This window comes from Herpailurus yagouaroundi, unplaced genomic scaffold, assembly GCF_014898765.1.
Source record: "Herpailurus yagouaroundi ecotype Mexico unplaced genomic scaffold, PumYag 100, whole genome shotgun sequence".
In the NCBI taxonomy this organism is placed as follows: domain Eukaryota; kingdom Metazoa; phylum Chordata; class Mammalia; order Carnivora; family Felidae; genus Herpailurus; species Herpailurus yagouaroundi.
The window spans coordinates 15,792,563-15,815,439 of record NW_024412391.1 but is presented as its reverse complement, the minus strand read 5'-3'; the positions used below and the strand labels follow the sequence as shown (position 1 = coordinate 15,815,439).

General features: G+C 49.3%; 1 protein-coding gene across 7 annotated transcripts in view; it reads right to left on the bottom strand.

Annotated features, from left to right (window-relative positions):
- Positions 1-213: 213 nt before the first annotated feature.
- LOC121028322 (uncharacterized) overlaps positions 214-22,877 on the bottom strand; it is a 100,530-nt gene continuing 77,866 nt past the window's right edge. For 2 of the 7 annotated variants that reach the window (XM_040471937.1, XM_040471938.1), the window contains exon 4: positions 13,807-14,120. In XM_040471937.1, coding sequence (XP_040327871.1) covers positions 13,836-14,120 — 285 coding nt within the window. In that variant the 3' untranslated portion in view covers positions 13,807-13,835. Of the gene's footprint in view, positions 863-3,525; positions 3,837-3,971; positions 4,897-13,806; positions 14,121-18,187; positions 21,254-22,877 lie in introns of those variants that run through there. The other 5 variants (XM_040471940.1, XR_005789177.1, XM_040471941.1 and 2 more) reach the window with 5 other exon arrangements.

Sequence of the window (22,877 nt, the reverse complement as noted above, 5' to 3'; positions counted from 1 at the left end):
TTTTTTTTTTTACAAAGGACTAGTCCCAGCTCTTGCCTGCTACCAGTTAGAAGTGTTTTTCTTTTTTCTTTTTTTTTTAAATTGTTTTAACATTTATTTATTTTTGAGACAGAGAGAGAGTATGAACAGGGGAAGGTCAGAGAAAGAGGGAGACGCAGAATCTGAAACAGGCTCCAGGCTCTGAGCGGTCAGCACAGAGCCCGACACGGGGCTCGAACCCACAGACTGTGAGATCATGACCTGAGCCAAAGTCGGATGCTTAACCGACTGAGCCACCCAGGCGCCCCTAGAAGTGTTTTTCAAATGATGGACACTACAGTTACGGGGAAAACTTTTCCTAAAGAATGAATTTCTTCCTTTTATTTACGTCTGATGAGATCATACATGTCCTCGTACCTCGAATGTATGTCACACCCACATATACACACATACATGCACACGCACGTACACACTACACGTACAACCATATGGTTTTGCAGAGCCGATCAGACACGGTAGGTTTTCTGCATTATGCTTTAAGCATGCTTCTCAAGAAACTCGGCAGAAGAACAAAGGTGGATATGTTCTATCCTATCGCTGTCTCCTCCTGTGAGCCCTGTTTGACAAGGCATTTTCAGCAGACAAAAACTTAATAAGCAAAGTCATTTAGTATATTTCTCTGCAGTTTTGAAGCCCTTGGGAAGAAACTGAGAGACTTTGTTGGTGACTCTAAAATGACTTAGAACACACGGAAACGGAGGTCTTGAGTTTGGGCCTCTCAGTTCACACCATCCTCTAGAGCAGGAGGCCGGGTTCTTGAAAGGAAGTCTGCGTGAGGAGGAGACTGGCTACCAAAGCAACGGGGACAAAGTCTCATCGTTCACTAGGAGGGAAACGAACAAAAGTAAGCTGATAAAACAACAGGGGCTCATCCATGCTCTCTCTGGGACATGCACAGGGACACAGGATGACAGTGACTGGTTCCTTAACTTGGGTAGGGAAGTATCTGCTTACTTTGTGGAGTCTTTTGGTGACATTCAACGACAAGGAAAGACTGGCGTGCTTTCCATTCTCCCATGTTTTCCATCTCCAACAATCAGCCTGACTGTTCTGTATTTTTAGGCCAGGATACGGGAGGGCTGAATTTCTGCAATTCAGGGGGTTTCTATTTTAACCATCAACAATTTGAAGGTGCTGCACCATTTGAAAGGAGTGTTATTTTTTTGCCAATTCTTTCTCACACACAGAACACACGCTTAAAATCGTTAAGCTCTCCCTCTCCAGCATTAATCACCTTTCAAGAAGCAAATCGTTCCTCAGTGTCTCTTGGCCCGCAAGCCATGAGAATGGGTTTCTGTTTCAAAATCCAGTCTGTGCCAGCATACTTCATGCTGTTTTTGAGCAAGCTGCCCCTTTGTATTTTTTCTTCCAAATCTGATAGGAAAGTTGGAGCCTGAAATGTGAATCAATAAACCACACCAGTAACTCCTGTGTGGCAAAAGCGGAACAGCACAAGTACATTGTTTTCATCGAAGTGAAATGCCAGTCTGTTCTTGCAGGAGCAAGCTGGATTAGGATAACTTCCCTGGAGGCTTAAGAATTTCACAAGAAGACTGTATCTGCCTAGGACACTTAAGAATGCGGCTTCAAAATGTTACAGGCATCAGTATACAAGAGGCCCGACTTGAGTAACTCAGGCCAGACTAAAATTGCAACTGTTACTGGTATGGTGCTAGACCATTTAATTCTCATTCTCTGTTGACTCCTATGTCTTTAAAGAATGCTTTCCTGCAGGAAGCAAAGGAGCAGGCTGGCAGAATCTGGAGCTGTGGTTCACAGGTGAAGCTTCAGCTGTGCTGTTTTCTAACCATGGGAGCTCGGGTGATCATTTTATTTTTCCAAGCCTTAGTATCCTGAGCTAGAGAATGCAGATCTGCACTCCTGTGCTGGAGTGGTCGTTAGGGTCATATGGAAACAGTCTAAAATTTTTATTTTATTTTAATTGAGTGAGAGTGTGTGCATGTGAGTGGGGGAGGGTAGAGGGGGAGAGAGGGAGGGAGGGAGGGAGGAGAGAGAGAGAGGGAGAGACAGACAGAGAGAGAGAGAGAGAGAGGATCCCAAGCAGGCTCCATGCCTAGTGTGGAGCCTGACACAGGGCTTGATCCCACGGCCATGAGATCATGACCTGTGCCGAAATCAAGAGTTGGATGCCCAACAGACTAAGCCACCCAGGCACCCTGGTCTATAATTTTTAAAGCGCTACACACATTTGTCATTTTATTGGATGGGTCAGAACTCTGGAGTGTCTTTTCAGGGTAAAGGCCAAAATAAACTCAGAAGTAGACGGGAAGGCATTTTGAAAAGCTTCTGTTTTGGGAACACCTCCTCTGTGCCAGGCACTGTGCTACGTACTTTCAACGTATTTTCTCAACATTCACGACCACCTAACAAGGCTGGTTGGTATCCCCATTTTCCAGGTGGGGGAACAGAGACTTAGAGAGGGCACAGGACTTGTTCTTGGCCACAAAGCTCATGAATGGCAAGACCAGGATTCAAACACTGACATGGCTGATTCCAAGCCCAGGCTCTTAGCCATTATTCTTTCCTGCTCAGTGCTTTATAGATGCTGTAATGGCTAATCTTCAATGGCCTCCGGGATGTCTGAGCATACACTGGCTCCAGGTTTCAGGGTTTCATCAGGGAGCACATCAGTCACTCATTAAAACCAGCTTTGGCCCTGATTAGCAGAAGTAGCACCACACAACGCCCCTAGAGGAACTAAAAAACTTGGAAATGAGCTGGGTCTGGCTAGCACTGAAGGGTCAGGGACCTGGACCCTCAGCCACACTTCTGATTTGCAGCGTGACCTACAGCAAGTCATACCTTCTTGGAAGCTTCGTTTTCCCATTTATCTTCAGGAAGCTCAAGTCAAAAGAGCATGGTGAGCTCGTCCAACAGATCATGGCATGCTATCAGGACAGTGCTAAAGTACCATCTCCAAAATACAGCCCAGGCAATTCTCCCAAGTTTCCCATTTCTGCGGGGCAGTGGGGCAGGAGGGGCCGCACAAGCTTCTGGATCCAGCATGTCAAATCTGCAGCTGGCTCCCTGCACCGCCTTGGGTGAGTTGCTTTGACTCTGGGCTTCAGTCTCCTCACCTGTCAAATCAGGGGAACAGCAGTACCTGCCACATAGGGTTGTTGTGAGAATTCAGACACAGAAGGAAAAGCAACTTGAACTAGAAAGAGCACAAGGCAAACGTTCAGTAAACGATGGCTGTGCTGTTGGGAATAATAAATCAGTCTTCCTTCAGCACACCGTGAGCAGAGACGTGTCTGAGAGATCTGCCACAGTTTGTAACGAAAGGGCTCACGATCCTGCCTGCATACGTTTTGTTGTACACGAAGGCATTCCAGAGTCGCTAGCTGCAGAGGTGTTTGAAAACTACTAAAATCTGAAGAGATGCTCTTGGATGTACAAACGGCATCTCCCACTGAATTAACTGAAATGAGTATCTTTAATATTTTCCAACTTTCTCTCCTCTTCCTATTCTAAGACCCGAACATGGGATCAATACTCTTATTTTCAAGCAGGAGTTCATATTATAGGCTTTTTTCTTTTTTGCAATAGTAAATCGGGAATTGGGTGTTCAAAAAAAAAAAGGAATAAAGATCAAACACCGATGACCATTAAATTCTTTTTACTGGAGAAATCATCTAGGAACAAAATAAAACAAAACTCCCTTAAGATTGATTTACGAGCACAAGCCTCTACTTACATGGGGATGTAAAAGCAATATGATGGATGTTTTCCAGGCGCAGAAATCTTCAGGAGGCATTTGTTCAGAAGACCAGCGCCTGGAATTTAAATGACAGTGTGAACCCTTCGGAAACATCCCAGAGCAACAGAGGAAGTAAAAGTCATTGTTTTCTCTTGTGGCCCCACCAATGTCAGAAAGAGACGAATTTTTAAAAATGAGAAATAAACAGCACCTTCTCTTTCCTGCTTAAGACACAGAGGTTGGGGAAGTTCCTGTGCACTGAGGGGCCTCGTGCTGGTGCTCTCTCTGTCCAGGTGTGGCAGCCGCTGTGGAGACAGTCTGCTGACATGAAGCCACGCATTTCGCAGATCGCCAGGGTTTGCTCAGCGAGAGGGCATACAAAATAAAATACGGTATAAATCTCTAGCTCTAATCATGAAACAAGGCATAAAAGCAGCCTGCCTAGAAGATGTGAGGAAGTTTCTATTTTAAAAGTTGACTTTGCAACCTCATGTTGCAGCAGCATGGGACTCCAGAAGGCCAGCAGAGGGCAGCACTGGCCTGGAAGTAAACCTTCACGGCTTCAGAGCTGGGCAGAGGGCAATTAAGAACTGAAACCGCAAGACTTTCTCCCTTCCGTGGTCTAACTTTAAAGCTGGAATGCACCTTGCACCACATCACAGGAGAGGACGCCCATTAGAGAGGTCTTTGTTGCTGAAAACCGATCATTCAAGGGCACCTCAGTCTCCTGACATGTGACCTGTCACAGCAAGGGGGTGGGAGGGGGCGGGGGGGGGGGCTCCAAGGAGGGTTCCTCTCGAGGAGCTTAAATCTCACCAGCTCACATTTCACCCAGCGGAAGGCTGAGTGACTCAGCAGCGCGATGAAGAGAAGTCCACGTTGTCAAGTTAGCACCAATTGCAACTTCTAAGTTAATGATTACAACTCCGCAGAGGAACTTAAACACAGCCGAGGCCGCAGAGCAGGCCGTGCTTATCAGCAGATGGGGTGGTGCGGTCTAGGTCTAGGTACACGCATCAGAGCCGGCTGGGGAAGAAAACAGACTGCCCTTCGCAGGTGTGGTCTGTAAGCCAAGTGCTGTTGGACACGTTCTCCCGCAACTATGCCCGTGCACTTCAAGATGCTATCAAAACAGGGACATGCTGGGGGCGCCTGGGTGGCTTGGTCGGTTGGGCGTCCGACTTCGGATCAGGTCATGATCTCACGGTCCGTGAGTTCGAGCCCCGCATCAGGCTCTGTGCTGACAGCTCAGAGCCTGGAGCCTGTTTCAGATTCTGTGTCTCCCTCTCTCTCTGCCCCTCCCCTGTTCATGCTCTGTGTCTGTCTCAAAAATAAACGTTTAAAAAAAAAAAAACAGGGACATGTTATGTGGGGCACATTCTTGTGAGCTGGGCCTGAACTTCAAGAGCACCTTGACAAGTAAGCGAAATGGTCAAGAAAGGCCATAGTTCTATTCCATACTGTCAAACAACAGAAAAATGAATCTAAAAAAATTCAACCTGAGGGGTACAGATGAGAAGGAAGATCAGGGTAAACATAAAATTCAAACCACCGTGGACTATTAGATCACACACGATTCTGAAAATATTTAAATACTATTACAAAATAACAGCGTGTTTCCTCAACGGTCTGATCATAAAAACGAGGACAGGAACCAAAGTCACGGAGGCGCTCTTTCCCTTTGCAGCAGAAACAGAGATGTGTCAGGCTGTGAGGAGTGCCAGTCTGTTTTTCTGGAGCTTTTCAGCATTTGGAAAAGCATGTGGAGTAGTTCATTCAAGGTGCTGGGAAGTCCTCCTTTAATTAACCTTGTCCTATAAATGTACATGACAAAGCCTGGTTCTGGGCAGGTGTCTCCCATCCTTGCTGTGGCCCCCTGTGAGCACTGGGACCTACAGCCTCCTAAGGTTTAGAGGTCTGTACATCACATACAGATGGGAAGACCAGAGCACAGGAAGGTCTGGCTAGGAACACTGAATGAGTTAGTGATAAGGTTTCTCAACTATGAGGATAGGAGCTTGACAAGACCATTTTCAGCTTCCCACTAACACCCCCTTGCGAGCACTGGACTCCGTGCCTTCCACAGTGACTCTTGGTGGTTCTAATCTAAATGCGGGGCTGAGGCCTGGACCAAACTTACCCCACAGGGGAGAGTGACAGGCAAGGAGCACGCCTACTTCACCACTGGGACTCCTGTGGCTTTCCTGAAAGGAAGTCAAGGGTCGACATGCCTTCTCAATATGACAGCCTTGGTCACAGAGGGCCCCCAGAGGAGTCATCGCCCTGAACCTTTAAGGTCTTAGAAGCAGACCTCTGTCAATCCCTGCTCAGAATCAAATCTACCAATAAAGATCTTTTCCTGGTCTTTGCCTTTCCTCATGAGCACCGGCTTGTCCGAATTAATATGCTTACACGCTGCCTTTTTAATGTCATAGGCAGTGAAGTGACTGCCCATTTAATGGCACATTTAGACTGGAAGCAGAGGCAAGCAGCATGAGGTTAGGGTCCAGAAAGACGTGGATTCAAATTTTCCCTCAGTCGCCTGTTGCACAGCTGGGACAAGGGATTTATCCTTTTCTGAGCTTTAGTTTCTTCTTATATGAAGTAGGGACAATAATGTTACTTCTTAGAGTTGGGAAAAGGTAACTAACCCAAATATAACACATGGTACATAGACCTTTAATAAATGTTAACCCCTCTCCCACCCCGACTCCCCATACTCCCCTGGGAGGGAACAGCACATCTAACATCTGTGCTGACAGCCCAGAGCCTAGAGCCTGCTTCGTATTCTGTGTCTCCCCCTCTCTCTGCCCCTCCCCTGCTCATGCTCTGTCTCTCAATCATAAACGTTAAAAAAAAAAAATCCAAAAGTATATACAATCAGTGTGATAGATTTGGTGCGAGAGACTAAAATAACATTGGGCATCAGTCCATAGAAGCTGTGGGTCGAGAGCTTCTCTCAACTTAAAGGGTGGCGTATAAGCCAAGGACGTCACAAACAGGGATTCAAGAGTCTGGGAAAAGACACACAGTCGGAAACTGGGACGAGGATATTCCAACATTTCCGTCTACCTGTTCACACACCATTGACGCATGGAATTTACGATGTACCAGGAGCTGTATGAGGCCCTGAAGGTATGTGTACAAACGAGGCAGGTGAGTCCAGTGCAAGCAAACACATAAACAGATGACGACGGGGCATAACCGGGCTCTGAGGGAAAGCGGCACGCAATGGGGCAAACGCGGGAAGCCCCAGTATGTGAGTGGGTTGCACACAGGGACGGTCACACATCTCACAGAGGGAGTAGCCACCAGAGTGATGCAGAGCCACCAAGTCACTGCTCAGCGCCACTGATAAAGACAGATGGGTTAGAACCCATCAAGTGGCACTCACAGACTGCCTCCCAAGAGCCCAAGCACCTTGCTGGACACCGCCAGATTAGGTACGTAGGTGATGTGCATGAGACCTTAAACTCTAACTGCGCAATGAAGTCTAATTAATACATAGGGACAAACCCCGTGCTGAAGTAGGTCACGCTAACAGAGAGGACCAGAGTCATTTAGGATGAGATGAGGTTGGGACAGGCTGACTAGGTCCAGGGCTTTGCAGAGGAAAGGGGCCTGAGCTGGGCTCTGCAGGTGTCCTGGGCAGGTGGCAAAAGGGGGTTTCAGGGAGAGGAGGGTACATAGTGTTAAACGCAGCAGGAGGCGAAGGTCGGGGAGAATGGGGGAGCCCCTGCATTTAGGGGGACCTTTGGGTAGTTAGACTGCAAGGGACTTGAAGTGACACTGGATGCAGGACAGAGAGAGAGAGAAAGACGGTGTACTCACAGATGTATCCCCCCTCTCCCCGCACTCACACAGGGTGTGAGTTTTGAGATCAGGGTTGGCACAAGAGGAGAAAAAAAAAAAAACAAAACCACGTATGAAGAGCAGGACAAACGTGTCTGTTAAGACCTAGTGTGGGGGAAGCACTGCACTGGAGACACAGAGCGAGGACAGGGCACCAGCCCTCCGGGAGCTTGCAGGCTGGCAGGGGTACAGACAAGTAAGTAGACAGCATCAGGATGATGGGACACGTACCAGCAGAAAGGAAACTGCAGGCTCTGTGGGAGCCACAGGGGAGGCACCAGATCTGGGGTCTGGAGAAGCCCTCCCAAGGTCCTTCCATTCTCCATCTCCACAAAGGAATGGGCATGGGTGTGGTCATTTCCTGTGGGTTTCCTGGAGAGGCCGGGAGTCCCTTTCTCAGGGTGCCTTAATGAAGGGGTCCATTTGTCTGGAATGCGGTTTTGGCTGGGGACAGAACAGACTGAACGATCCCCTGTACAATGCCCTTCAGCGGGACAGGAGTCCTGTTTACTGTTTAGAAGGACCGACTCCAATCCTTTAGAGTCCAGAGGGGGCTGAGCGTGTCCCGGGATGCTGAGTTACACTCGCGGAGGTGAAGCGGAGGTGGGACTTTCACGGGCACCGCTGAGACCTTCCCATATGCCTGCAAGTGCAGGGGAATTCTCCAGGACCACCAGAGAACAGCAGCAGGGGAGGAGAGCGCCCTCACACCCTCTCCCCAGCCCTCTGAACCCCGCGTAAGAAGCCTGTGAATATGGCACCACCCTGAGCAACAGCGAGGGCGGGTGAGGGGCATGCTAATCCAAAGCGAACACGAAAATCCTAAGAAAACAACACAAGCTGCTTCCTATTTCATTTTTCCAGCTTACTGTGTCATCTTCTGTTAGGAAAATTTTACCCATGGCTTCAATTTGAAACACTTGCTAGATTGTAACTTGTTAAGTATACACAACTACAACAAAGCAAGAAGAAGAAAACCCCCGGAGATTTAGAGAGAGAGAGAGAGAGAGAGAGAGAGAGAGAGAGAGAGAGAGTGTGTGTGTGTGTGTGTGTGTGTGAGCCAAGGTGCGCTCACGTCTGTGCGGCACATGACACAGCCCCACCTCCCTGCAACAGTGACCCCTGGGAAAGGCCACAGGGCCACAGGGCCCCGACACAGCCAAACGCCTCTCCCCACTAGCTCTTTACAAAATAAGTGGTCTACCTTAACAGTGAAGGGAATGAGGGTGATGAGAGGGAAAAATGCATTGTTACTTATCTCCGGGATCATGCTAGAAGCTAAACATGAGAAGATTTTTCCTCCACATGGTTTCCGGGGGGCCTGGCCAGCATGGCACTAGATGTTACTAGGACTAAGAAACAGTTCCTTCCATGCAAAGATCTCGCTGGGGATGCTTCACTTAGGATATATTTTGCTTTACGTCCTTAGGGCAAAACACCTTTTGTGATAACCATGCCATTAATGTAACAAAGTGATAAATGACAGCTGCCTGACTGCCACCCGGGGCCAGTGCAGTCCCCCAGGAGGGCTCCCAGACAGGGATCTGGTGCAAATTCCCGCTCTTTGACTGGCGTTTTCTTCCTTAAATTATTTCGTCTCTCGGTTCAGGCTGTGACCCTTACACAAATAAAGGCCCCTTCCTCTTTCTAGGCACCTGGGGAAGCCCTGGGAGACAGCCGGCGTGGTCAGCGCGGGGACCCGTGCCACATGCTTTCCTGGCCCCTATGGATGGCGCAGGTGGCATGGAGTCCGAGGAAGAAGTGGTCTTGACCGTGCTGGGGACAGGACGGGGGAGGGGCTCCCCGACCGCCGGCTCCCACTTTGGCTTATGGGGAAACGACTCCTTCCTGGGGGCTTGCAGGACCCTCAGGTCCTCCCCCAGGCAGGAGGACGGCGCTCCAGCTGCTCTCCCAAAGCCTCCTCCTCCGGTCTGTCCAGCTTCTCTATCCCATTGTGCCCCCACTGCCCTCCCTTTACTCCATTACCAAGGGGCACTTTTAAGCCTTCTGGAGCATCTTCTAAATATTACATTTACTCGGTACCCAAAAGAGTACAACATGTTCTCAGAACATTGCTCAATTCTTTCTCCTGTGGGAAGGACTCAAAGTTTGTTTTATTAAGATCTAGTGCGACATAAGTTAATTCTCATCCAAAAAAAGAAGGAGAGAGAGAGAGAGAGAGAGAGAGAGAGAGACAGAGAGAGACAGATCAGGTCTCCTACTCTGGCACGGAGATAGAAATAGAAATGTTATTCTTATTTCTGCCCAGAAGCTAATAAATTCACAACACTGACAAAAGAGATTTTGAAAAAGCTGCTTAGGTCAAATAAATGATTTGTTTCATTTTGTAAAAAATGAAGTTCTCTGCTCTGACCTAAGTAGTTTTCTAAACATTCCTCAAAGGGCAAGCGGCCTCTCCTGGCCGGGAGGCCAAAGGCCTGCTGGAGCCTCCCCCCAAGGTTTGGACAAGGGGCTGTGTGGTCAGAGGAATGAGGCCGGGCTCAGACTGGCGACTCTCCTTCCAGCTCTGTGGCCTCCAGACGACCAACCCCCCCATGCCTTGGTCTTCTCCCTGAAACAAGGAAGCTGTATTTGATCATTTTCCTCTTGCTCTAAGTAAGATGATTATAAAACACGACATTAAGTATAAGGCTGGTTTCTGCTGTGGACCTCACCTAAGGAGTTTCAGTCATAACCCGTGTGCGGAGAGAGAGAGAGAGAGAGAGAGAGAGAGAAACATTCTGAATCATTCAAAACCATTAAGAATGTTGGCTCTGACTTCTGAAGGGCAGGATAAACACACCCGTGCCCAGGCGGGAACTCACTTACTGGATGTCTCTCTGCCTTTTTAACTCATCAGGGCCCGAGTATTTCCCAAGTAACTTCTAACGGCTTCGATGCTTCATGCTGTCACACTGATCCAATAACACAGCTTCCTGAAAGGCTGGCCACACGTCACTGGGTGTTGAATGCTTATTAACCTCTCAGTATGTTCACCTGATAGAGGCTTTTTTTTGCAACCTTTATCCAAAAGGTGAGTCCTCCCATACCCCATAGGTCAAGGAGTAAATAAAACTTCTCTCCTTAAAAAAATTCTCTTTCTCCAAACTGCATGCCAAACCCAGAGAGTCGAGACATTCTTTTGAGTGGAATGGATTCCGGCAGAATCATCTGACCTCTAACCTCCAAATGCATTTAGATTCAGCCTTTATGGATCTGAAATCACAAAGGATATAGGGATCAGCACATAGTTCTGGTTTCTAGTAGAATCTACCTCAATTCTTCTGCCTTAGAAAAACCACAAAACCTTTTAATGTTCTGTAATGTTTATATGGCTCATTTTTTATACATACAGTATTCATGGAAAGTCAACAGAAGAATAAAGGAGGAAACATGAGTGTTAGCTGTCTGGGCCCCAGGGAGGTCACAGACCATGTGCATACTAGAACTCAGGACAATTTGCTCGAGAAAATGACCTCATTTTTGCCTTCAGAGACATTCAGCTGTATAGGAATAACTGGGCATAGGATGGGTAAAGTAAAAAAACAAAAACAAAAACAAAAACAAAAAACCAAAACCAACTTTTAATTTAAAAAAATCCCATACTCAAAAGGCGACAGATGCAATGCTACTTTCTCCAATTCTGAAAGCTCACAGTGGGGACAGCAGAGTTAACCACGCACAAAATTTGCAGTCAAGCAACCGACTGATTGTCACCAGACTTTTTTTTTTAAATGGCCTTATAGGAACTGAGCAAGCTGGTAGTATTTCCTAAGAGTTATTGTTCAGTTGTGAAAATGTAGAGAGCTTTTTGCTTTGTTTTTGGGAAAATCATGATCAGCTGAGATGATGAGTAGGCAGTCAGGCTTGTACTTCTTTTGCTACTTGATAAAGGCTTATTCTGCCAGGCAAGGAAGTAGTATACTAGAGTTCGCTTGTTTTTCTTCTCTCTGTTTGTTTTTTTTTTTTTTTTTTTTTTTGGACTGAGGTCATCTCTATTCATTGGTATAGTAAACAAACCATACTTTTTTTGAAACCTCCTTTTATCTTTTTTAATGTTTATTTATTTTTGGAGAGAGAAACAGAGTGGCAGTGGGGGAGGGGCAGAGAGCGGGGGAGAGACAGAATCCAAAGCAGGCTCCAGTCTCTGGGCTGTTAGCACAGAGCCCGACGTGGGGCTCAAACTCACAAACCGTGAGATCGTGACTCGAGCCGAAGTCGGAAGCTTAACCAACTGAGCCACCCAAGTGCCCCTAAACCTCCTTTTAAAAGCAACAGTACATTTTTATCCGCCCTGGGAATGAGATAAAGGCATCATAATTTTTAACACCAACATCCATCAGAGCGTCTATGAATAATGAGAAACAACAAAAAAACCCCACCCTATACCTCATTTGATATAGCTTATATAGCTCTCCATTTTACTTCTTAAACTCTCTTAATTCAGAAGCTCAAACAGAATTTTAAAACATCATTTCAAAATCCTCTTCGTTGCATTTTTAAAGATATCCGCAAATGGGTGATTTTGGTGTGTTTAAGTGAAACCACCATAGACCGGAACTGTAATCGTGAGGAAGAACTCTTGGTGCTTTGCCAAAGACACTAGCGAGCCTACCATTAGGGTAAGTTCCTTTTCAGTTCTTCAGTGGGCTTGATTTCACCTTCTTATCAGCTCGGTGACAACACTAGATGCGTCCAAGAACCCATTTTTCCTTTGCTCTCACTGTTGCACTGGGAGCCCTTACAGGGCCCGGGCGAGGTGGAGAGTTCCTAGTTCGCCCAAGCTGGCCTCCCCAGGGCACTGTTCCCAGGGCGGTGACTCAGCTTTGGAGGCCACCTGCTGCGTGGGTGCCGCCACCTTCCGGGTCATTACCAGTCACGAGGGTAGAGGCACAGGGCAGAGCTGAATGGACCCAAAGGATCAACGGCTCAGGGCCAGGTCAAGGGCAGCGCCGGAAGGAAAGCCTTTGTCTTATGAAAGATTCACCCGAGAGGTGAGGCGATGGAGGCAGAGGGGCTTCGCACCTGCATCCTACGGTCTCGGGGGTCTCTGCGTGAGTGTCAATGCCGCGACTTATGATGAAGACAGGGCCACGGGGCAGCTCCCACTTTCAATGCCACTTTAAGTCACCACGGATGTTGAAAACAATAAATGCCATCCGCTGTCTCCAAGATACCCACGTACCTTTGAGGCCTTTCCACCAGCGGCGTCCAAAGCACCTTCAGGCCATTCTCTCTCCTTCCTTTAGACAACCCCCTGCTCCAACTAAAATAACCTGTCTGCCGTCACCTGCTCGGCAGGCCCTCTGGCTCCCGAGTACTGTGAGAAACCTTCTCCTTCTTCGGCCCTTTTAACGTTCGTTCGTTCTGTTCAGTGTTTCCTCCTTGCCGGAGCGAGCCTACCTGGACCCCCCCAGGGCTCGGCTCCCGCCTCCTCACTCACGACGGTCACTTCTGTACCGTGCCAATCAACTCACGTTCACGGAGTCCCCTAAGGCGTTAAGGGACGAACGCTCAGGGGACACGTAGGCCACGTCTGATGCTGTGTCAAGTGCAAGGAGCACAAAGGAGAGAGACGGGGCGCCCGCCGCAGGAGGCTCCCTCCCTCGGAGGGAGGAGAGGGATGGGCGCCGGGCACACGAGGGGAGGCCTGTCTGGCAAGGGAGCGGGGAGGCTCGGCGGAGGATGCGCCAGGTCGGCCCGCAGTGTGCCTGAGTCTGACGACCGACCACTAGGCTGAGTGGTGAAGGAAGCGCAGGGTGTGAAAGGAGGAAGTTAGACAAGGAAGGGAGATGAGGAGGAGGGACCCGTATGTGGCACCTTCTCTTCAGCGTGGCTGCAGCACGGGGTTCGAGGGTGGGGGGCCAGCAGGGCCTCGTCCCACAAGGACTCTGCACGGCCGTCCAGGTGCCTAGGTGTGTGAAGTGGAACCAGAGTCACGTCCGAGTGGGACAGGGGCGGATGGCAGTGCTGCCCGGAACTGGGAATTTTTCAGCCGAGAGGCACTTCCACATACATCATCTTCTGTAGTCACCACCACGCTCTTGAGCCATTTATTTGGCAATTAATCACACACCGCCTTGTGACATGTTCATTTCTGCTATCTCGTTCCTCAACGCTGCCTGCATGTTTTTCGTCTTCTCCCTTCTCCTGGACTATCAGCTCTTTGCAGGCACAGAACGACACCTTCTTTTCTGGTGGTTCCGGTGACCAGCACAGCGGCTTACACCCACAGACGCTTGATAACAGATGTCTTAATTGAGATCTTAGACGGTGCTTTTGCCACACGGCCGGCCACGTAAGTAAGTAAACTCACAGCAAATGACCCTCGAGTCCTAGAATTCAGATGATATGTATGGCACAGGTAAGAAATGGTATGAAATACAGGTGAGGTGAGCTCGTGCTGTGAGGTCCTGGAATCCGAACTCTTGCACAGGAGGGTTTTGAGCAGGACAGTGATGTGACTGATGCATGCGTAAAAGGATGAATCAGTGAGCATCAGGAGGGGCTAACAGAGAGAGGGAACAGTACAGGAGAGGTAAGCGTCGCTCACCGAGGGGACCGTTTCTCTGCCATCTGCAGGGACACGAGGCTCTTTGCTCCAGGGCCCCCTGGGCTCACCTCCGTTCTTCCCTGAGCTCCATCACACCCAAGAGGAACATTTGGTGCTTCGGGTCTCTGCTTACTTGTCTTCCCCCTCCCTTTACTCGCTAATAATTAGCAAGCAACAGTTATATGTCAGACGCTGTGACACAAAGATGAGAGTCTAACATCTAATACAGTGCAGAGGGCTTCCTGAAGGAGGTGAACCCTGAAACGAGTCTTAAGAATGAGTAGGTGTTAAACAGAAGAGGAAGAGAGAAGAGCGTGTGCAAAGATGCAGCCCTGGGGCAAAGGAGCTTGGGCTCGGGGAAATTCTGAGAGATGTGCTGGAACCTGGGTAAGGAAGAGCCATTAAAGGGCTTTAAGTAAGAGAAAAAACACAATCAGATTAACATGTTGGAGCAAGATCAGTCTGGAGGCTGAAGGTAGTGACCCTGGAGCCTGGTAGTGACATTGTCCTGTCTGTACTGCTTCGACAGAAGCAGAATGGTTAAGCCCTGGAGATGGAATGTGTAGTGAGAGGGTGACTGAGAAAAATCTTTGTAAAAGAGCTTTAAGATTGACACATTTCACACAGGGGATCCGGCAACAGGTAACACACGCACTGCCTGGTTCTGGCCACAAGGTGGCAGCTGCACACAGCCACACTGGCGGCCAGCCCTGTCCAGGTTTGTTTGCAAAAAACAGGACAGTTGATTTTGATCACCAGAAGTGGCTGGCCTTTTTAAAGGCTTTTGGGACTAGTAATTTTGAGTGACAAAGAACAGTTGCCATTCTCATAGTTTAGTTCACTGTGAAGTCAATTTAAGGCGTTCTCTACTCAGGCTGGCTTCTCCTCGCTCCCATGAGATGCGACAAAATTTCAGATCTGTGACTTGCAAGACAATCAGCACAACTTTACCACCTTCTTGTCTTTCCATCCCCAGACTGATCACCTGATTAGCCCAAGTCCCCAAGCCCCTGGCAGGGCAGCAGAAGGACCTTCTGCCTGGGGGCAGCCTTTAAGGATGTCATTCTTGGTGGAGAGTGGATGGAGCCACCCAGACATAAGAGAACGGGGCTCTCCACCACGCAGGGCAGAACCACTAAGTACACTCTGGAGAGGAGCCACAAGCTCTCTAAGCTCGCCTCGTAAGCGGTTTCCTCCCTCTGAAAACCTTTCATGGTGGAAGCCATGACGTATCAGCTGATTTGGGGGGAGGAGCGTGAAAACTGCTCTCCTTACCCCTCAGGGGGGCTCTTTTAAGGGCAGCCAGCTGAGCCCTCAGAGAAATGTGCTGAGAGTCTAAAACGTGTAGGCTGAGAAGGAAGTTTCAGTGAAAGGGCTTTCACCAAGGAGAACCAGCTAGCTAATAAAGAGCTTGGCCGCCATGACTAAGTCCGACAACGACCCTTGAAAGTGCAGGAAAACTGGCGGACGCTGCGGGGGACCTCAGCAAGTGGGGGGTGAGGGGGGCACCACCTCCAGGTCAGCGGCGACGCCTACCCGAGGCCCCTTGTCTCCACCACGTAGGTCATCTGAGGGCAACGCTGGGGCATGTGTTCCACGTGGGACTGAGAAGGGCCACTTCTTCCGCTGAGGGAAGGACTGCTGTCTAAGCACCAGGGGAGGGAGACGGGGCACGTGAGGAGGTGCCAAGCTGAGCACTGCTCCACAACGGAAGGGCATCGAGCGCCCACGGCCCCTTCAGCTTCCCTGGTCCGTCACTTGCTCTGACTGGCTCTCCCGTGAACCTGTGGCCCATTTACTGTTTCTCACTCAGAGGCCAAAGAGCCTAAAGAGCCTGAAGAAAGAGGAACAGATCCCATCACCTGCACGCTTCACTTACTGCACGTTCAAATCCTTGCAGCAGCCCCTCGAGGCAGGTACTATTTCAATTCCCATTTTATGGATGAGGAGACTGAGGCAAAGAGACATTAGGTAACTTTAAGCGGCCAAAGTCACACACCTAACAAGCGTGGGATTCAGATGTGGTCTCCTGCCTCATCACATCAGCAGGGACAGAGAGGCCAGTAACCTGCAGAACCACACCGGGCACCCGCGGGGCGAGGCGCATGTGGGGGGCTGGAGGGAAGAGCCCAGGCTCTGGCCTCCTAATCCCAACCCCTGTGTTTCCTCCACACACTCTGTTGTTTCTTCTACACTTGACGGCCAGGAGAGACAGATGGAACCTCAATCAAAACCGAGCAGCTAAGCAGAAGCTTACGAAGAGAAACCCTTCCCTTGTACGGAAATCAACTCACGCTTTTCTCAGCACATACAAAAGTCCTCCGGTCTCGAAAGTGATTCTGGAGAGGATCACCTACACCCCAGACAGGATCCCTTCCATCCCTTCCCTTAAGTTGTACTGAATTTATAACCTCACTGGAGTTTTTCAGTTGATTTAACATCACCGGTGGTTTAAATCGGCGCACCACAACTTGTAAGAACCTAACGGCAGAGGTCATGTTGTTCTCAACATCAGAACAGCGACGCCTGCTTGAATCCGCTCCCGGGAAAAGAGAAATAGAGTGGACTATGTCCTCAGGCCCCAACCTCCAGGGAAAACCACACTTCTGAGGCAAAAGGAGTGGCTGGTTCTCCCAGTCCACACTGGGGCCCGGGAGCCCCCCTAGAGGCCCTCTGCAATAACATCACACATTCAGGCTGCATCTAGGGACCCTAAAAACCGAGCCCATAATGTGGGTTTCAAAGCTACTCCTTTGTCAAGTCAGCAACTCACCAGGCCTCATGAATATTCTGAAGTATAATACGGAAGTGAAATGCGTTATACACTAAATTAGAGCAGATGCACTCCCCACCGAACCCCCTGCTAGAATTACTTGGGGAGGGGGGATGGCGGGAACCAGTGTTTCCAAGCGGCCCTGACGCGCTAAAAATATCTCTTCCTTCTCCTTTCATCGGTCTGGTCACCGTCCCAGACAGACGCAAGCTCAGCACCGCCTGGTCCACCGGACCTGCTACATCGCCATCTACCTCCACTTCTGGACAGAGCGAACATTCGCAGATGTGAGTGCGAGGTTACAGGCTAGGATGGAACGCACCCCGTTATTCAAACACAGCTGCCGAAGAGAGCTGCTTGAGACCTTGGAAAGTAGAGACCTTTTTTAAAGAAAAAAAAGACTGACTGCTTTAACTAGAGCCTGGCGGTAACAACTCACTCCAGAGAGCCAGCTAAATGTTGGCACAGAAGTTCCTAGTGATACTCAGGCAAATTAGGTCTTATAAAGGGAAACTTGTGCGTAATATGCCTGTGGACAGGCTGCTCTGACCTCCCTTTGCAGCTTCAAAGATCTGCTCTGTTGCGTAACCCACAGCCTAGAAAAAATCAGGCTTTCCTGCCAGCAGCCTTGCTGCAGCCACCTGTCCCTACAGGTAGTAAAAGATTAGAGGGATCAGACTGCAGTGTTTACACAACACTATCCAGGGCTCTCTTCCTTCTAGCCCCCACCCACCCCCCAGGTTCAAAGTTCATTCTTCTAAAACAGGGGAGAGGTGAGCTGAAGAGCACACAGGACAAGAGCGAAGGAGACCTGCCTATGGGCAGGCCTGCCCACTGGTGTCACGGGGGGAAGGAGGCAAGACTGCAGAGGGAGAGGGGAGCAGGGAGAGGGGCTCGTGAGACGGGCGCCCGCCTAAAGCCGGCCTGATGTTCGCTTGGGATCCCCTAACTCGTGGAAGTTTAAAATTAGAAGGAGGGCCAGATGACAGCCCCCAGAAAGCGGCTGCACTTACTTCAGGGAACGATCTTCCCCAGGACTTCGGGGAGCCAACGCTGCAGGTTTCGCTTTTTCAGAACCAAGACTGTGTTTTTCTTTTTTTTTTTTTTTAATTTTTTTTTTTAAGGTTTCTTCTTGAGAGAGAGACAGAGCATGAACGGGGAGGGGCAGAGAGCGAGGGAGACACGGAATCTGAGGTGGGCTCCAGGCTCTGAGCTGTCAGCACAGAACCCGACGCGGGGCTCGAACTCACGAACCACGAGATCATGACCTGAGCCGAAGTCGGACGCTTAACCAACCGAGCCACCCAGGCACCCCCCCCCGTCCCCCCAAGACTGTACTTTTCTACTCCTACTGCCCTGCTGTACTCACCACCGGTTTGAGCTCACAAGACCTGCGTGTGGGAACCACGACAGAGCAACCCCATCTATTCATTCAGAGCCATTTTAAAGTCCCTTGGGCCTGTCTCTCGTGGTTTTTAGCACCTGAAAGGACTCCTGCTTTCAAGTTCATGAAAATCTGCGTTCACTGTAAAATCTCCTTGTTTATTCCCCTCCACAAGGGGCATGAGCAGGAAGAGGGAAGTGGCAGGCAGTCTCCTGGGGATGAGGGCTTTTCTAGGAGCCTGGGGATGTCCTGGGCTGGGGACACTTACAGGGGTGATCGAGAGACCCCGGGAGACTTCTAGGATGGCCGCCTTTCAGAGCAGGGCCACACCAAACCGAAGGCCTCGGAGGGGCTGCACCTGCTCGCCTCTCCCACCCTCATCGTGGGCCACATCTGCCTTCTTCTCAATCCTCAAAGGCCAATCTCGTCTCCACTCCAGTGCCTTTTAACTGTGCTGTTCTCTGTGCTTGGAAGCTTCACCCCCAACTCCTCCACCCACTCTTTTCTCAACCTCTGGCTCCCACCTTAGAAATTACCTCCTCAGAGAACCACTCAAAGGAAGTCCCCCTTTCATCCTGCAGCACCTTTTCCTTCACAGCACGAAGCCTGAGTTCATCCCCCGCAACTGGACTGCTTTCCCACGCACGTCCTTAGCTTCCATGATGACAGAGATCACGCCTGTTTTTTTAATCACCACCATCATCATCATCCCGGTGCCGACCAGTGCCTGGCACACGGCAGATGCTCAGGGAATCTCTGCTGAGTGAATGAACAATGACACCAGCTTCCTCTCCCTGAGTTGCTCTGATCTCTGAATGTCCCACAGGAGGTACCTCTAACCCCATCTCCATGTGTTCCTGTCTCCCCTGCCCTCCAATAAAACCACAATAAATGCTGGTATATCCTCCGACTGCAAACAACCAGGTATAAAGTGAGAAGTTCGTAACGGACACGGGACTGCTGGAAGGATTTGTGAACTTGGGTCTAATGTTCTACTGTGGTGGCAAAAAATTAACTTCTCTATGAAATTAAAAACTCCTCCCCCTCGGCAACGGTGTTGGGAGCACCCAGAACGGAGCAGGGTTGAAGATTAAATCGTGAATTTTAAAGCTCAGGAACTGCTACCCCCAATCTCACTTTTGTCCCTCCTCCGATTATGCTCTGCTCCTTGGGGTACCTGTTTGTGGAGACGTTCCAGGTTAAGCCCCTAACACCTAGCACCGTGTGTCCAAAGATGCTGCCAGCCAGCTTGCTTCCACTCTGCTCCCCTGCAGGCCTGTGGAGGACACCCCAGCGTGCTACTGAGACCTGTTCAACTGCTTAATTGCACAGCCCAGCCAGCCAGCAACCTCTCTACGGCCTCTTCCTCGACAACCCAACCGGCCCCCCCACCTGCATCCTCTCACTCACGGTCTCAGCACCACACCGATTTCTCCCCAACACACCGCGATCTTAACATATCAACGTGCTCAGGGACTCCACCTGAACTCCTAAGCTCTCCACCTTTCCAAAAAGCTCAAACCCCAAGGAAAGAAGGGCTATAGCCAGTCTGGTCTGCATACAAACAAAAGATTCACTGTCAGCACCTTGAAACTTGGAAAGAATCCATCACATGTCAGCGTAAGGCTTCCACTGGAAACATGGGAGGTAGGAAGATGTCAAGGAGGAAAGGCAGAGAAATGAAAAGTCTGTCAATTCTCCCTCTGGGTCTCGCTGGTGAGGACAGAAATGCCGCTGCTTCTGTTACAGATTCTAACACCCGTGTTACAGACCGGCCTCGGAATATTCACACAGTACAGTAGAGCACAAGAGCTGGGGTCAGAAGACCTAAGCTCAAATCCTGGCTTTCCCACTACGGTGGTCCCCCTTTGCCCCTTATCCACGGTTTCACTTTCAGCTACCTGTGGTCTGTCTTCCACGGTCACCCATGGTCTGGAAGCTGATGATCTTCCTTCTGACTTATCGTCACAAGGTCAATGACTGCCTGAGGTTACGTCACGGTGCCTGTGTCATTCACCTCACTGCATCTCACCACAGATCCGTTTTTATCATCTCACATAATCCCAAGAAGGGTGAGTGCAGTACAAGAAGATACTGTGAGAGAAAGACCCCATTTATATTAACTTTTATTACAAGAGTATAATGTTATAACTGTTCTATCTTATTATTAGTTATGGTTGTTAATCTCTTACACTAATTTATAAATTATAAGTTAAACCTAATTATATACATTACAAATTAAGCCTCATTTATAAATTAAACTTTATCCTAGGTATGTATGCATGGGAAAAAAGCCAGTATTTATAGGGTCTGGTCCTATCCGTAGTTTCAGGCATCCGCTGGGGGTCTTGGACACATTCCCCCAGCACATAAGGGGACCACAGGACTAACTGTGTTAGCAGATATTTCCAGGTCAGTACAGTGAGGATCAAGAAATCTTCCTAGAATTGCTGTGAGGATTCGGTAACAGAACACGTACAAAAACGCCTTATGATCTGCAAATATTAGACACCGCACGTATTAGTTCCCACCGTTACCAAGTATGTCATTTCTACCGCTCTCATTCACAGGCTCGTTGGGTGTCTGCCATGAGTCAGGCACGGTCTTGTGTGTCAGGGTGTGTACCCCAAAGTCAACAGTACCGAGCCTGGTTCTCCCAGTGCCACCGCGAGTCAGGGCAGACGGACAAGAAACAGGAAGCTAGAGGCTAGTATGGTATGTACCCACAGGGGTAGGTAGGAGAGGGTGCTGTGGAAGCACCCAGGAGCACCTGACCTGATCCTGGGCAGTCAGGGAAGCCTGCCTGGAGGAGGATTCATCTGAAAGGAACAGTAGTGGTTGGCCAGGAAGAGGACAAAAGAAAGAGTTTCCATGCAAAGGGCAAGCACGACCTGCTTCATTTGCAGAACCACAAATCTGGACCGGAGAGCCCTGAATGAAAGTAAAGATGGGAGGAATTTTAAGACGACAGCAGCGCGTGGAGGGCCTTTGTGCCACGTGGGTGGCACAGCAGCTTTCCCTCATGAGACTCTATGTAGCAAACTCAGCAACAATATCGTAAGATAACAGATTTTAGGGTCCTGACAGTGGGCCTGAACTTACCGGAAGGTACAACGTTAATGAGCTCCTATTCATTTCCAAAAATAAAAGAAAGGAGATTCCATCATGGGCCATGCCAAGTTGGTTTTTTTCAGTGGTTGGGATAGCTGCTTTGTTAATTACCTTATTGGGACATACTCTCTTATAAGTATCAGCACAGTTGCTGGAGTCGCGCGGGCAGGCTGTGGTAATACGCGCCATCAATATCAGGCTGTAATCTGGTGACCCACAACAAGGTACCAGGAGAAGGCCCAGTACTAGGGGATGTACCACAGAAGACAGCAGACCAAATGAAACTGGGTGGCCCCGCAGGACGAACATGCCTCCAAAGAAGAGTCATTTATGGAAACTGAAAATGATACAAATCAAAAGCTTGGGCTTAGGAGCCAGACTGCTGTGATTTGAATCCTGGCTCCCCCCCCTCCCCCCCCCTTACCAGGCTGCATCATCTTGGGAGAAATGAGTTGACTTCTCCAAGCCTTAGTTTTCTACCAGAAAAATGGGTATGATGATAGCACCTGCCTCACAGGATTGTTTATTAGAAGAGATAACCAAGTCAAGGACTTTGCACAGCGCCTGGCACCCGCTGCTCAGCTGACAGCGCCAGCCCCTGTTGTGACTGCCATCATCAGGACTCTCTGGCACCTGGACTAGAGCAGGTCTCCTCTCACCCATGGCTGACATCAGTGAAGAGTGGAGACCCGAACCCAGAAATGAGTTACCCGTTAACCCTGACCCCAGAACACTGACGCCACGGGAAATGCAACCACAGCGACCTGGCATTCTGGGTTAGTCATGGTTGGTACGTATTAGGTCATAGCTAACTGACACTTTATCATTATGGTGGGGATACTTCTGTTTTGCAAGACAGAGCTCTCAGTTAAATCAGCCCAGGACGAAGGCTACCCTGGAAAAGATTCCTAATCTCTCTAAAACACTGTTTGCGGGCCCTGTGCTGGCTTTTTAGACAGTCCTTCACGGTGACACAAGGGTGTATTTCATTAGAGCCTTCTCTTCGAGATAGCTGCCTTAAAAGTTAAAGGATGTACTACCTCAGATATCTCGTATTTTCCTTCCTAACCCGTTAAATAATCCCAGTGCCTGTGAGTATGTCCCAACTTTATTTGCTGTTTGCATTTAAACTCATTTTAAAGCTATCTGTATCGGTGGCACGTTACCACCTCTGCAGACACGAGGTTCTGTACAGGGGCGACTCACTTGTAAAGCAGCCTCCTCAGGACTCCCAGGGCTCACGTGCTGGGATCTGGTAAGCTAACTTCATCCTCATTCCATAGCGTTTATGATCTCACCATCTTATTTCCTACAGATCTATCCCGGGAGCTAACTTTTAAAAAGAGCTGTGGGCTGAGGCACTTGATGCACAGCACGGTGGTGGCCAGTGGGAAGCGTCTGTCTTCCTCCCACCGTGACGGTAAGGAAAATAACAAGTTATAGC